At 35.1% G+C, this 17,017-nt stretch overlaps 1 protein-coding gene across 2 annotated transcripts in view; it reads right to left on the bottom strand.

Annotated features, from left to right (window-relative positions):
- Positions 1-3,032: 3,032 nt before the first annotated feature.
- Positions 3,033-17,017, bottom strand: part of LOC143448710 (uncharacterized) — a 92,741-nt gene continuing 78,756 nt past the window's right edge. The window contains exons 15-17 of one of the 2 annotated variants that reach the window (XM_076948557.1): positions 16,071-16,183; positions 8,028-8,161; positions 3,033-3,718 (exon numbers count right to left, since the gene is read on the bottom strand). In XM_076948557.1, coding sequence (XP_076804672.1) covers positions 3,360-3,718; positions 8,028-8,161; positions 16,071-16,183 — 606 coding nt within the window. In that variant the 3' untranslated portion in view covers positions 3,033-3,359. The remainder of the gene's footprint in view (positions 3,719-8,027; positions 8,162-16,070; positions 16,184-17,017) is intronic. The other variant, XM_076948558.1, reaches the window with a different exon arrangement.

Here is a 17,017-nt window from a genome sequence, read left to right as displayed (position 1 = left end):
ACAGCTTACATCAACTCAACCTAAATAGACGGTATCCGGAGACAATAACACAATGTTGACCAACAGACAATGTCCTTTAAACAAAACAAACAACATCACTTAAGAGCAAAGTTATAGCAACTGCAGGTTTTTGGAGAATGAATGGTATAGCCAATAAAGCAGCAATTGTTGTATTTGCGCACACTTCGAGTTATGTTTAACTCCTTATCAATGCCATCTGGAAAGTCACTGTTCCACCGAAAAAGTTGTAGGTTTTACTGTAATCAATTCTCTCAAAGTTAAAACAAATTTTTTCTAGTTCAGATTTAATTTCAATTTTAATAATAAAATAACTACAATCAACGAACACATCCCTTTTCCTAAGTCTTTATATGTCACTTATTTCTAACAATGGTCTGTGTGACCTACTTACGGTAACTTGATTTCTTTAAAAGGAGATGTTATTGTTTATGCAGCACAAAATATCAAACAAGAATATGAATTGAACATATTGACCAGTGAAAATTTGAGTTGGAGCAACTATTTATTACCTTTGAAATATTAATATTGTTTGTTAGATTTTTCTTACACCACTCATATGCAAGTTAATTCATTATTCTGCTTTTTGTTAGGGAATGGTTGTTTTTGTTTTGGTGATGTTTAAAATAAATTGAACGAGTGTTTTTAGTGTATTATTATTGACTTTTTGCACAGTGATTATTTGCTCATGTCCATTCCTTCTGCTTACTGCATATGAGTCACTGTGTATAAGTCCTTTTTTTAACGAAAATATTGGAAAAAAAACAAGAGGGGGATTGTAATCGGCCGAATTTTATTTGTGCCGTGAACATGGATGTACTAGTAGTTATTGAGATGCTTTTAGCTGACATTCAACTTCCGTTATTACCGCCGTTGTATTCGTATGTATGCATTCGTTGCGTACGATGTGTTTCACATAGTTGATTTATCGACCATGTTTCAAAATGATCACTTTAAAAGGGAAGGCAGTTAAATTTTTCACCAGACAAAGCATCTAAGCTGCTCGTAAACAAATAAGACCGGTTGCGATAACTCACTATTTGACACACGGTTCTCTAGTTCATGTTTATCATCTTAATTGCAATACTGCATGTGCCAGCACAATATAATTAGCTTTCGAATTTGGCTCACAGTCTACATTTGAGTGTGAGATAGTGGGTTCACGTGCTCTATTGATTGCAAACTTTGTGCTATGATGTTAGCACAATTAAGCATTTGCTCTTTAAAGCTTTGCTTTCATTACCTACTAGCAAAGAAAAAAGATGAGTAAACTAAGATATGTTTTCAACATTTTCTTTTGGAATTATATTCTTCTATTATTTTATTTTTTTTCTAATTATATTATTCTTATTATTGTCGAACATTAGCATTTCCAGTTGCATGGAACCATTTTGCATTGGTAACAAATGAGAATGTCAATGTACACAGTTTGAATTATGTTCACGTAGTCGTAAATAGTCATGTTCTCTGTGACGCATAATGTTTGTCGCAAGAGAAAAACTTGAGTGGTGCTTATATGCCAGGTATACTATATGCTAAAAACATATTTTTGGCTTGAAAAACTGGGAAGGGGCTTATATGCGAGGGGGGTTTGTATGTCAGTATATAGGGCTGTTAACAGTTTTCCCGGCTTATGTGCAAGCCCGGATCATACTTAAATGCAATTAGTGCACATTCTGCATAGTTTTTCAAAAAGAGTTTGAAATTCAATCCACATTTTGACCCGTCTAGAAGTGAACGAAGCTTCTCAAGCAAGTTTAGCAATCTAAGCGGACCTGTATATTTTGGAGACATCCCTTTTGGACAGCTTTGAGCTTTGTCTTGTCAATTAAAAGCACTGAAACATGTACTACCATAATCAAGATAAACAAAGACCCTTGTGACGTGTCCCCATTTTCACTTGACATTTTAGGATTTTAAATTATATTTAATTATCGATCCATAGTAAAGTTGGCTTGCCAACTACAAGTTACTTCTGTAACCCACATTTCATTAAAATCATATTTTTCTGGTGAGAAAGTAGCAGCACACAAAACTATCATATGGTGTTGAAATGATGGTTATTGTTTGCTGTCTCATTTTCATTAACCAGGATTATCAACATTTCTTAGATTTTAAAGTGAAATGAAAGAAGCATTTTAGAAACAAAGCTGATTTGTTGTAAAGTTAGCAGCAAAGACAGTATTGGACTTGATAGTTCAATACTATTGATGTTGCCCACTTTATGCAGGTTATTACTTCGGTTAAAGGTACGTTGGTAAAAATAAGGGACACGAAACATTTTTGTCAAACGTTCACTCCAAAGTAAAGACTGCTTAACAACATACCAGAAACTTATCAAACAACCACCTTAGTTTATTAAAAATGTATGCATTTTCTTTTAAGCTTATATTAAATGATGGAGACCAAATCCCGCGTAGGCTCCTTGGTACCTTTTAGCCCCAGGCCCATCAAGGCCGTAATCCGGTTTTGACTACACCACAACTGCTTTGATATTCAGCCGTTAGCTGCCTACATGTTGAAACTAGAACTCACCTATTCATTCTATAACACTTTGTCGTCGCGGGGTAGCCTAGCTTAAAACCAACAGTTAGCGGCAGAAGTCTGCTTGGCTTGTGATATAGCAACTCTGTGTTCTGTGTTCAGTCCTTCTAGACCAGTTTCAGAAGAGTTTTTATCAATGCACGGCCACAGGTTGTGCACCCTTGTTTTTTTGAAGCAAAGTCTATACATAGGCCGATAATATGTAGGCTATACTATACTATGTTTGCAAAGTAGTAAAGTTTTTTGTACCGACACTTTTCACACATAAATTTCGAATTCTCCCTTTCCGAATTGCCTTAAACAACACTAATCATAACCGGAGCTTTTTTAAACCTCTAAACTGAACTTATGTAGGGCCGCATTATTGCAATAAAAGTGGTCTAATTCTAAAGACAAATGGGAAAAAATCCTCGTGAGATTTTTAGGCTTCATTTCAGAAAACCTTTTTCCATATACTGTAAACCACACACTTACACATATATATATTTATTCACGAAGAAAATATGAAAAAATGATTTTGCTTAAATACAAGTACCGTAAATTTATTAACATCCACCGTTGCCTTTATCTCATTGTTTCAAGATAACTGCATCTGACCATGGTCATAGTTTTTATGGCCCTGGGCCATATCAAATGTTTAAACGTTGTATAACACACATGAAATATCTTTAAGCTTTATGTTTGCTAATAAAAAGTAGTACTAAGAAAGCAATTACAAAAAAACATCTGAGTAAGATTGAAACTACCAAATGTGAAAACCATCATTTTCAAAAAATTGTAAATGAACACCGCATAATTTACAATTGACTTTTGTAAGTAGGAAACTGGGCAAAAATAGCAGCGTTGTGCCCATTAATGATACGCCTTGACCACATAAATTCATTTACTGTGCTTTCTACAGGAATGTGACTATGCATGGAATTAACTTGGTTAAAAGCTAGGTCAATGCTAGGTAAGAACACATCGTGAACATAGGTAGCTTCATTATGTTGCTCTAATGGCAATACTTCATTACGAGGACGTATGTACTTATTATGATAACATATAATAAAACACATAACAACCAGAAAGAAACAAGCTACACCAACCACTCCAGCTGCAACAAGAATAATAGTTGGTGTGGGGTTTCCATTGGTAGTTTTCTCTTCAGGTGCAACTATGTGAAAACAAATTTAGTATTTATTGCCTGATGGTATGATAGCCTAAAGGTTAACCTATAAGTTGTGGACAAAGCATGAAATAAACAAATAAATTTTTTCACACTGTTTAGACTACCTTATGTGATTTAATATCAGACAACTAAACATTTAGAGTCAATGCATATGAAAACTACAACAAAAAATTTATGTTAATCTGCTTGACAGTATAATTTTGTATAGCGCATGTTAATATCACCACTGACAGTATACTGGGCAAGGCAATATTGTTGCAATCTAAAATTCCAAAATTCAGTGACACGCTATTATTACTAGATTTGCAGCAAGCGTTGCAACGACGCAAATATGACTTGAATAGGGCTGCCAAACGTCTGGAATTTCGGTGTTGAAAATTTTTTATGTTTAACTTCAAATAATGTAACATTGTGTCGTGAAAATGAAAATTTCAACTTTTTACAGACTTTTAGGCCTATTGGCTGAAAGGCCTCACGCTAGTGTGATTTTTTGGTTAACTTTGCTTTGCACCATAGTATTTTTCGAATCATTCGTCTAGGCTAGTTTATTTTGTGAAATCAATTTTGCTGTTTGATTTATAGTGACTAGACCTACCTTTGTATTTCGTAACTTTTAGGTAGTGAATGTAGCAAAATTGGTCTTATTTTAGTTAAGTAGATAAAAAGGCCTAATAATAATAAAACAGAAAGTTGTTGAACTAAACAAATGTGACATTTCTATGCTTTTTTCCCTCTTGTAACATGAGCGTTTGAATTGGTAGAATATAAGAACATAGGCTACTGTAAAATTTCGTATAGCACGTGTTTGGTGTCGCGAAGGGTGGTCATTGAGACCTTCAGGAATTTGGCCTTTTCAAATATGGTAACCCTAGGCTCAAGTCACATTTCTTCATGACTTACCTTGATTGAAGTAAAATGTCATATTTTACTAAAGTAAAGCTTTAGGAAAAAAAAGGAATTTTTTTCTAAAAAATTATCAACCAGAATAATTTGGAGACGGTCATGACATGACACATATTGACATATGAAGTAAATTTTAAATGCAAAGACTTGATTACAATTCTGTTTGCAGTGCAATATACCCTGAACATGTAATGTAAAAATTAATCATGAGGTTTAACCTTTAACGTATCGTTAGCTTGAAATCATTATGAAATATTTCAGAACGAATTTAGAGAAAAACACTATTCGGATCGATAGCCGATTGGTTAGAGTGCTGGACTTGCAATAATGCAGCACGTGTTCTGTGTTCAATTCCAACTAGCGCTACTGTTGTAATGCTCGTAGCGACGCTTGCTCCTGTTCAGTTGTTCTGCTGAATAGTTATAAAATTTCGGACAATACTATTTACATAAACCGAATAACAACTTTATGACAGTATAAACTTGTGCAAAGGCTAGCTCGGTAACTAGGGCTCGAGCGATAAGATATCACCAACATCGTACTAAGACTTGGGGAGCCCAAGGCGAGGCATGGAGTGACTTAAGTTTGGGACCATAGGATTAAGGGAGACGTAGCAATCTATCCTATGGTGTCCTGGGCATGCTCCCGAAATTTTTGAATTAACATGTTCTAAAATGCATAAAATTTTGCTTTTCTCTCAAATAACATACTTCCCGAGATTTTTTTGTGCATTTCTTTGTTGCTGCGGAGCGTCTAATACCTCAGAGGCTTACCATCAAAGAACACAACTTTTTTGTTTGCCTTGGCATGATGTTTTAAATAGTGTAACCGTTTAGCATCACGCTATATGAAAGTAATCTCAAAGCAGTAGTGTACCAATTTACATAAAGTCTTCCCATATTTTAGATATAGTTCATACAGATATAATTAGCATTAACCAAGGAATAACTTCTTTCCTGTATTACCTCGGATAGTTAACAATAATTAACACGCCTATTCGTATGCAATGCTCGTTCTTTTAGAGTGCGTATACACAAACAGGGAGGGCCCAAGGTGACCGCCTCGCTCGCCTCACCCTAAAGCCACTACTGGACATGATACCATACAACCAACTGCGAAATTAATTATTAGATATAATCATTGACTTCAGAGCTAATCGCTCTTTCTTAGGCTATTTCTCTCATGGTTTATTTTGAAGTTTTAATTCAGTGAAAGTCTCGAGTTATTGTACAGTATATACTGTATAATGTTCTGAAAAATAGCCTACAAGGTAATATATTTCTTTGTCTAATATTGTTATCATATTAATGTGTTATATTTAAGATGCGTAAGTGAGCAACAATCTTTATCTGCGCCATCTTTTTGACCTACATTCTTGCTTACGTATCTAAACTGTGCATTAAGAGAAATGAGGTCAGAATTCCGAAGTAATTGTCTTTTTGATAAAACAAATTTTTAGCTGATCAGATGGACAAGGGCTAATCAATTGTGGTTTCACTGTATTTAGTTGTATTAAACAGTAAAAGTTTATGGCCGACAGTCAATGCAACAGCAGCAGCATGTTGTCAAACAACTTGACTAATCTAGACCAAGAAGTTCACTCTCGGGCATTTTCAGTCTCTTTTTGCCCCATATCAGTAAACTATTTTATACTGCTCTAAGTATTTAAACAAAACTTTTATTGCAAAAAAACTCTGTCGTAGTGACATCACAAGTTTTGTCATTAATCATTAATCACATCATTAACGATTTTAAAAATTTGGCACCTATGGTAACACTAACATTTATCTTGGCAATGGAAATATTAGAAATTCAAAATTACTTCAAAATCTTCAACAATATATCACAAGCAAACTTTTTCACTTTGCAATTTTAACTCAGCGTTTGCTAACCAGTGGAGCCAGATAGTATTTTAGAGGTGAGTGCATTGTTTTTAGACAGCTTTTCACAATTTATCAAAATCCTTCTTGAAACAAGCTTAATTAAGCAAGGAAACCAATAAGGCCGACCAAAGAAATGACACTTTCAATTTAATGATAAAACGTAATCCTTAAACTAACAATGCGAGTTGTTTAGTTTTACTAGGTTGCAGTAGACAAATGCTTAAGGGCTCACAGTGCCAAACGTTATAAAAAGTTTTCTTTCTGGGTGATGTATTATGATGTCTTAAGTGATAATTAGTAAATGAAACTTGGAGAGTGTTGTGTTTCAAACAAAACTGGAAGCGGGTCCAAGTGTAAGGCACAAATTCGAAAATATACGGCCGAAACTGCCCTAAAGCAAAATTTACTGGATGAATGAAAAATCCTGATGAGACGTAGTACTCTATCACTATCATGCTGGAGTTATAAAGGGAAATAACTTTAAATACAAAAAAAACATCATTAATACCTTGCCCAAGGACATTGCAACAATAGCATCATTGGGTATAAAACACGTGCTGCATTATTGCGAAAGTGATTATTTCACCGCTTCTATAGGTCTCATAAACCGTTGAAAAAGGTGCCAGTTAAGAGAATGAGCACGCAAAGTTAGCCTAACAAGAAGCTGCAAAATATAGCTTCAAACATAAGATTCTCCGGTGAAATATAGTGAAAACGTATATTTTTTGAGTCAACTTCTGACACAGGTTATATTTTGACGCCATCTATTTTGTGCTTTTTTAAATGGAACTTGCTGAGTTAAACACACTCGCTGTGGAACAAATAAGCTCACTTTAGCCTATCCAGTTCAAAACATTGAATGCATTATCGCTTACAAGCATGTAATTGGCAATTTGAAAAACTTAAAAATTGCAATAATAAAGAATCAAAGAATTTGGTTTTATTTGTACGTCGTTTGGGGTAACTAAGGTGTTACTTAAAACGAAAGTCGGAGCATAAAAATTACAACGGCATCAAGTGGATGAAAAGGAAAAAGGTAAAAAATTCATTCTTGTAAAACTTGAAAAATACTGCTACAGAACAACTCAAGACAAAATTAAACTGAACGCATTAGAAGAGGCTTACGTGCAACAACAAACATTCATGAACTGCTCTGTTGCTTTTATAACTTACATCCTGTGGTGTTCCCTTTTTTCCCTTTCCCTTTCTGGTAAAAAAATTAATGCAATCCACGTAGATATTAAAAAGTTTGAATAATGACCCCTCAACAAAACAATGTTGAACCTGCCTTGGTAAATGGATCACTATAGTAATCTCTAATCGGTTAATTGATGATTTTGTCATTGCTGAGAATTCTCGAAAGTCGATAAAGTTTTGTTAATACATTTTTAAGTTATTGTGTTACGCTAATTTTGCAATAACCATTTTTGATTTTACTGTTTCAACAATAACTTTAAAAAGTACCATTCATTTAAACAATCAACAATAAATGCAAAATCTTATTTTACCTGTATTTACATTTATATCCAGTACAATGTTTATATCCCTGCTAGCCACTTGCTGGATAGGAGATTCTGTTACATTAAGGTCAACACTTTGATCATCATCATCATCATCATCATCGACAACTTGACGCTTAAAACTGAAATGTAGCTTTTAGAAATGAGTATAAAAGAGAAAGATAAGTAATACAATAAGTTTTTCCAGTTTATGAAACTCAGTTGGATCCAGTCTCCAGGGCTACTGCGTAAAAATTTTTAGATTGGTACAATGACCAAAAAATCGCATGTAACCCTATTAAAAATTACGCTGAATGCTATTGGAGACAAAGAAACTTGAAGGACACATAAGGCGGGTATTAGGCGATACACCAGGACCACTGAACAGGAGCAAGTATCGTTAATGCCACTGGGTATTGAACACGTAGTGTTTCTTTATTTCCATCAACCGCAAGGTAAGCAGTCAAGTGGAGTTACTTAACTTAGGAGATCACACTGCAACATTATTGCACAACAAAGAAACACACAATGCATGCCCCATATTGCATTGAAAAATTGTAAAAAAAATTCACGTCTGGCACTTTCTTTTACGTTTCCACTTTTTAAAATTATTACGTCAGAATGTAAACTTCCATTTCTCTTACTAAATTAGATGTTGCACAAATTCAAATGTCAACTCGCCTGAATATGCTGTCATGGACCGAAACTGCTAACTTTATAATGATCTTTGTTTGCTTCTTCGAAAACTCACAATGGATGAAATTTTTCTTGAATAATTCTTTGTTAACACTAACCAGCCAAACTAAAACGTGTAATTTTGCCTCAAACATGAAGCAATGTCACATGAATACCCAAGTTTAAAGCATCAATGCGATTGAAGTTATTTTAAAACTTTTCCGCATCAAAAAAAACTCGTTTTGGCTAAAAACTTAAAGGATCTTTACGAACAACTCAAATCTTCCGTTTTGCGGTTTAACTTGGGTTAGTTCTGGAGCTACAGCGTATGTTATTTGGACTACATCCATTCGTTCCTGTTTTCAAACAAATAGCTCGTATCATTCAACTTTTAACTCAAATATCCAACAACATGATAAATAATTGGTGAATCATTTATGCTGTTCTAGAATTGGTTATTAATCTCCATAATCTATCATCAATAGCACCTTGTGTTAGCCTGTAGAGATGTGGCAATTTGGAAAAGGTTTAGATATTTGCGCAAATCTGTAACTGCTGACTTTCAACTTGGCAAAATAACTGATGACCAGCAAACGAACCAAACACACAACTCATCACTTTTTTACTCATAGTAAATTGCCAAAAATTGTCTCAGCCATTCCACTGTCTGTATGATCGATACATTAGATTGGTTTAGGATTAGATATATCACTTAAAAGGAGGACACGTTATGTCACCAAACACTTGCTTAATGGCGTACTTAAAGTTTCGTAGAGAGTGAAAGAAAAACGCTTTTAAACGCTATATCTACAATTCTCATGTTATAAAGCTCGCCGAAAAAGCGCAGAGCACAAAAATTGTTTCAAAAGGTCTTCATATTTGCAATACGTTTCTTTACTACAAGAGCGGCAATTTATGCTGTACAATTTTGAAACGCAGTTTTTAAAGAATATTTCTAAAGCCTGATAGCGAAACACCAAGTTTTCCAGCCATTTATCCATGAAAACCTACAAATGCCGGTGAAGAGAAGAGCGTAAGAGGTATTCCATTGTCCACAACCAGTTGAATAAGATACTGTTCGAATTCTTCTTTTGTTTACTCGTAAGGTTATTTTGAGCAGTTTCTTGCTTCTCTTTTACGTTTTCAGCAACAATTTTCAAAATGTCAAGGTCATTTTTTTCCATGTGGCGTTTCAAATTGAATGTTTTTGTATCAATTTGGCTCTACAAATGTTTCCATTTTTTCAATTTGACAAATATAACCTTTTCTATTCACTTTCTTAAAATGACCGGCAATGGCAGATTTATTAGTTTTCTTACTCATACTTCGTAAAGTTTTTAAAACCAATTAGTGCACTAAAATTTAGTTTAGCATTGAGTAGAAGATCTAATCACAAGGTACGGGTAGCCTACTAATGATCAACAAAAAGCAAGGTACAATTATTAAAAAAGTTAAAAATGAAAATAATTTTCTTAGTATTTCGTACTTTCAGACTGTCTTGCTGTCAGAACCACATACTGCTCTGCTCTCGATATGCCTAACCACATGGTAAGTTAGAAATGGTACCGCAAAAGAGGCAACACCTTGTCAAGTTTGTGAAGGGTTGCCATTAATCGACAGATGCAGCTATTGTATAAACAGTAAACACCAGCTTGCTCTGCATCTGCCTAACCACATGGTGCCAAAGAGGCAAAACGTTCGTGAAGGGTTGCTGTTAAAATTTGAGCTATCTTTCAAAAAACTGGCTCCGAAGCCCTGTTTCCATCGTAAATTGTCATAATATTTCTCCAGATTTAGCTTGTGATTTATCGCGTGGTCTCGCTCATGGTTAATATGCGCAATCAAGTGTTGTACAAGTCTTCGAATTGTGCTGCCGTATTTTGAAAATTCACTGTTGAGCGCTTTTAAAGCTAGAAGTCAGAACAAGCAGATATTTCTTTAAATTTAAGTTTATCAATTCACCTACAACGATAGGGTAGTTATGGCATTTTATCATTTATATGTTCGTTTCATCTTATAGAAGCAATGTAGAAAGTTTATTATGTGATAACATTGAAGTAAGGATTATATTACGCTTTTATTGGATTTATATGCTGTTATCGGATTGCATTTCACTGAGTTTTGTATATGATATTTGTGATGATTATAATTATATATTACCTTTTTCAAGCATTTGTTATAGCTTCTTAAATGGTCAATATTTATTGTACAAGTATTCATTTTGAAATTTGTGTCTATATTTACTTCGAAGAACATTGACAATTGTCATAATTCTATACCTGGTCTGAAAACCGTTTTGTAAGCGAATGCGATATTTATTTAATTTATAGAAAAGGATGTATCACCACAATACTATGCCGCTGACACAAGCTGCTAAGTGATTCTGGAGAGTCAACTGGCAAGGTTGTGTCTGCACAACTTTTCGATCTTAGGAACATAAACAAATCTATTTCTTGTGTAGCGCCTACTACTATCGACCAGGGTACAATAACGAGCGTTGCAATGAGTGATCGTTAAACTTTGTGCATTGCACAATATCAGACGACTCAGTTAGTACTGTAGTACCTATACTGATACTGACCGACCTTAGGAAAGGAGTCGATGATTCAATTTTAGCCGTGGGCCCCTCCCAGTCTTAATCCACCCCTGGATCTCTAATCCCTGAGCTGAGATGACTGGAGCGTGGGAAACGCTCCGGGAGAATTGGTTATGTAGAGTTAGTTGCCTTCCATCAGAGAAACGGAGATAATGACAAAATGAAATATTTCGACGTATGCCACCAACTCTGTTGAAATCTTCGAGAAGTAGTGCTTTCACAATGATGTCCTCGTTTTGGTCGTGAGGGTTTATGACAACACAGATAACAGTTTTTGGTTGTCGTCTACAGCATTTTGCATTGTGTTATGTTACATCCTTTACTTCGTCTTGAAGCACCTTAATTTTGCTGCTTGCTTGTTGAGGATGCTTTGCAGACGATTCAGCTATGCGTTGAAGTAGTCCACCGTAAAATCAGCGCAAACACAGTCAAAGTGTATGTCCAAGCGATGACTGCAGAGTTACTGTGTGGTTAATTACGGTGTTATTGGTGAATTAATAGGGTGGTAATATCTTGTGGCAGTTATCGCAGCAAATAGGGTTGTGCGTAACAAGCGCTGAGTAAAAAATTGAATGGAAAATAAAAAAATTGGCAGAAATGTAGTTTCAGACTCACTCAGTTCTCTTCCTCCCCCCTAGCGGACTTATTTTAGCCCATGAATTCGCAGTTGAGAATTACAGTAGTAACTTGATGTGTTAACATATTTAACACAGCGGTCACATTTACTCCAACTACCGTATACGCCGATATATAAACCTACAGCGAATTTCTCTAAAACAGCAATTTTAACGTTTATGGCAAATCAGCCCTCTTACATTTTTCTTTTTCCTGCGGTGAGCAAGGGAAAAGTTGTACAATTATTGGTTGAATCATTAACTTCATTGAAACATCTCGAAAGCAATTGCTCATCTGGCATATTTATAACAGTGGACTAATTTGCTTTTCACAAAAATATCAGTATATTTTATATACAATTTCAAGGTCATGAGAATTTTGACAAATGATTTACCCATTTCTTGTTTATTCCTCAATATTGTGTTTATCACTGTTGCGAATGGATAGACATAGATAGACAAGAACCGAAAAATTCTTGACAAAGCAGCTTCACGTTTCTATTTAATTCGTTACAGCTAACTATGCCACGTTAGGTCCAGACGCAAACACCAGGCAATTCTCAATATAAAAATAGGCGTAGACAAGCAGACCCATTATGCCAGAAAAAGATTATATGAATTGCTTCAAAACAAAGAAAGATGGTTTAAAAATTTAAGGTCTTCCATGCAACAAAATTTTTTTCAAGGTATGCCATCAAGTAAACAGTTGTTTTGCGCCTTATAATTCTTGAAATAGGAAATATACTGTAGAAGACGTATGTTGTGGATGAAGACATTCACAGTCTTTATTGCGATTAACAAAGTTGATATCCACAATAACGCATTTCAGTTACGCTGACTGCCAATAATTTTCTGGACAAAATTCTAAACTTGCAACTTTTCCCATATAGATTTGGTTTGCTTCTATTTTCAGTGCAAAACTGTCAGTTTTCTTACCGGCGAGATTATGACCTAAGTAGTATGAACAATTTTAGCACTGTAAAAATAGGTTAGGCGTATAAGCTCACTGATTTGTTTTAGGGTTGGAAGTATTGCTTCAAACGTGGGCTTATATGCTCATATATACGGCACAGCAATAGTTTTTGATTTATTGCCTGTCGCTGACTGCGCATTCTATTTCTTAGTTAGTGGTATTGTATCTCACGTTTTGTACCACACAAACAACTGCAAGTGTGTTAGTGATTAAGGTAGTTTAAATCTCACAAACTACTTTCTTGGAACCATCCCTTAGATCAGGCAGTGATAGGGTGGCTACGGCATTTTGCCTATACGAGACTGCACCAGTGGTGGAAGTAAGCCGGAACTATTTGCAATGTCATTCCGTTATGCTGTACCGGTAATAGTGTAATGCCAAGGTGTCGCAAGCATTGAAAAAAATGCTTAGCAAAATTAGTCTGCAATTATCAGTTGCATGAAATAAGTTACAACAACACAAAAACCTAGACTGGTACAAGCCTATGGCTTGTTTGACATGTTTTGGAGCATGGGTTTTCAACCTGGAGGTCGCGAGACTTTTGTGAAGTTTTTTAATTTTGTTTCATTTTAACTTAGATAATTTTCTTAACTGCCTTCAATTCATAGTAAAAATGCGATGTTTAGATGATAGTTATTTGCGAAAGAAAAATGTAGTTGTTCTGCTCTAAACTGCTTTAATGATAATTGACGAAACGGCTTTACATATTGCTGCACGTGGTATGGTATATGATCATCAGCGAAGAGTTTGGCGAGTATTTTTGGGTGTCTAATAGTCGTTGATGGCTAGAACAAGTTCGATATTTATATTAGCATCAAATTAAACAATGCTTCACGACGTTATGGCGAAAAAGCGAAGTTATTACAACCTTGTTTGCTACATTTGCCGTAACATTACGTTACATAAATCAAAATTTCTGTAAGGGGTTATAGGTCAAATTTGATTTTTTTTAAATGGTCGCAGTACGAAAAAGGAAGAAGTGCAGCTGACTCAACAAGGGACATGGGGAGGATATTTACTATTAACGTTTGTACTGGAAATCTTTCGAGTAATATTTTTCATGTTTTCAAAATGTACAATACAGAGTGGGAAAAAGTAGACTTACTCCAGATAGCTTTGTTACAGTTAAGATTAACAAATTACGGGATCATTCAGGTAAAAAAATTATTCTACTTTCAACAAAGGATTGCACCCACACAGAATAAGTAGCGTACTTAGGGATTTCAGTGCCTGGGGACAGAAGTGGTATTTCCCCCCTTGTCAAAACAGATGAGAAACACGAACACCGAAGGAGCAAACTCTATTTGAATTTTTTTTATTTCCGCGTTTGACCACCCCATCCAAAATGTACAAAGCACATAACCTACCTATTAGGCTAAATATATTTTCCTATAGATCATGAAGACTTAACTTATAAGTAATCGCATACAGCTTTGACGTCAGGGTGATTTCTTTGCATTATGATGCCCGTATTTGGTTGCAAATCTTATACTTGATAGCTATTTATCCTCAGGAAAATTGTATTTTTAAAAGAATTGTATCTCTGTCTTGACACTCCTAGAGTTTCAACAGTCAAAGATGTAGTAATTTGTATTGACAACGTATGTGACGTTTTTTTAGCCCAGACAGTTGAACTAATAAAACAACTGGAAAATTAATATGCAGTGGTTAACGCAGCAGATGCCGAGCTTATCGGTCTTAACTTATGTTATTTTGATTTAATTTACCTGCTGAATTAATTGTCTGACTCTATTGTTGCGTGCGGTTAGAATTCTCTAACCTCTTGTCAGCCGAAAGTTTTTATATTACAACCGATACAGTTTACCAGAAAAGGTTTTTATTGTAGGTGCTGTACACTTTCTCAATTTTACGCATAACCAAAAACATAGTAATACCACTGCTAATAAGATGTCTATTAAATTGCAATCACCATGACTAACGTAGTACGATCGTACAATTCTCTGTATCTCTCCGTCTGACGATTTCTCGCATAGAAGTTCGAGCTTATAAAACGTGGAGCGATGTGAGCGGAAATATCCGACAAAAAAGCACTAACATTTCAAAACGTGTGAACGAGAAAAACAATGCGTTGGCAATGGAGGTTACATTCAGTTAAAACTGGCGCGTTTTGAAACGACCTGATAACGTACTAAAAGGAGTTTTCACACGAAGTTATTCAGAGCAAGTTTTCAAATATCCAACGATAATTGCAATGTTATCAAAAAACAAAACTCCAATCACTAACTGGAAAACTCTTTTCCAAGAATGATGTAATGGTAATAAAAAACTCCAATCACTAACTGGAAAACTCTTTTCCAAGAATGATGTAATGGTATTAAAAATGCCACCCAGGCCGCTACAAATATGTGTTTATCTAAATCTATGCAAGTCATTCCTAGGACAACTACTAACCAGCAACTATTCACGCCTTGAGATAAGATTTGTCAGTATCGAGGAATAGCTTCAACAGCGTCAACTTCACTATCTATATCACTCTATAAAGGAATGACAGCCGCAAGCATATAACATTGACTGATGTTACTGTTGTACGTCAAGTAGCACAGTACACATCAACCATTCATTACACAACAAAATTCGATGCACAAATAGGAATAAAGATGTGAAAATGCCAATGACCCCAAAAATGGTGTTTGTGAAGGTGCGTGGCCAAATAATGCCCTTTTATTATGTTAGTGCAAATAGCATTACGGTCTTATCCTGACACCTGACGGTTCTACTATAAAAAATTTCTGTATGTACATAGGCTACGTATATCCTTATGTATTGTAATTCTTGTTCGGTGCAGTCCCAAACCCTGAACGTGAGCAATCCGGTGTAGGTGCAACCACTGTGAAACCTAGTGATAGTATATTACAATGTCTTGATTTCAACCACTTGGGCAATACCTATAAAATTTCCAGTGCATATGAATCTATATATAGTCAATGCAATGTTAGTTTAAGCAAGATTATCCCAATGTTAAATAAGCAATGCCGCATTACTTGCCAATTTGCATTGTTAATTGTCATTGAAAAGCCTCAAGGAAATTGAAAATTCAACCAATAACAAATCTTATATTATCCACATCAGTGTAACACTAACCTACTAAAAAGTTTTCAAAAAAATTGTAAAACAATTTGAAGTGACCTTGTTCAAATTTGCCAACTGGTCTGATCATTGACACTGAGTCTTACCGATAAAATTTGTTATTGGAACTTCTTTTTTTCCGTACTGAGATGTCCGTATTTACACATCCCTGAGAGCATCGTGTAATTTGAAGATTATCAGTGCAAACCATCACAGAACACTGTAAAAAATAAAGCGCAAGGATCGCAGTCTAGTACAAATAGGAATCTTGTAAAATATTTGGTTAAAGTAAGGGGCAAGTCCAGAAACAAGTTGGCCTTAAATCATGGAGTAGTTGTCAGCAAATATACTGGTTAAAGGATTTGTACTAATGTGTAGTGGTTAAGCAGTCATTGACTACAACAAGGAGGGTGGTTCTTATTAGTTTCCTGCGGCCGACAGGGAAAGAGTAATAGATATAATTATAGCGCACTTAAATGTGTTACAGGAAGATTTTGCGTTAAATAAACCTAAACTAGCTTACAGTTGGTGTATTTGTACTCGTTAATATATCGTAGATGCTACCCTAAAGTGCAGTTTAGTAATAAATATTACCTGCTACCAATAACTTATCCTACTATACTTATGCTACTATCGTACCATACCAAACACAAACCCCAGTCATCAGCATATTGTTTTACATTGTGATGTCAAAATGATTGCCCTCTTTGTCATAGAAGAAGGCCAAATTTCGATAAAATTTTGACAATAACTGCTTAACCACTACATATTATTAAAAGTCCATTTACAGTTATTTTTACTGACAACTACTCTTTAATTTGAGGCCAACATATTTTTGGAATTGCCCCTCACTTTAAGCTTAAAAAGTTAAGATATCCACTTAAGATGGTGCAAAATATAAGAATTTTAGCATTTATAGTAGTAGTCATCTTACTAGTGTTAGCATCTCCAGCAAACCCGGCAATGACTCTCAACGCAAGTATTTTTTTATGGTGTTCCCTGAATTTAGAACTGTTTACCAGGTCCACTGAACAGGAGCAAGTGTCTTTAAAGT

The sequence above is a fragment of the Clavelina lepadiformis genome, chromosome 3 (assembly GCF_947623445.1).
Source record: "Clavelina lepadiformis chromosome 3, kaClaLepa1.1, whole genome shotgun sequence".
Classification (NCBI taxonomy): Eukaryota; Metazoa; Chordata; class Ascidiacea; order Aplousobranchia; family Clavelinidae; genus Clavelina; species Clavelina lepadiformis.
Note: the sequence above shows the minus strand (reverse complement) of the source record. Positions and strands in the feature narration are given on the sequence as shown.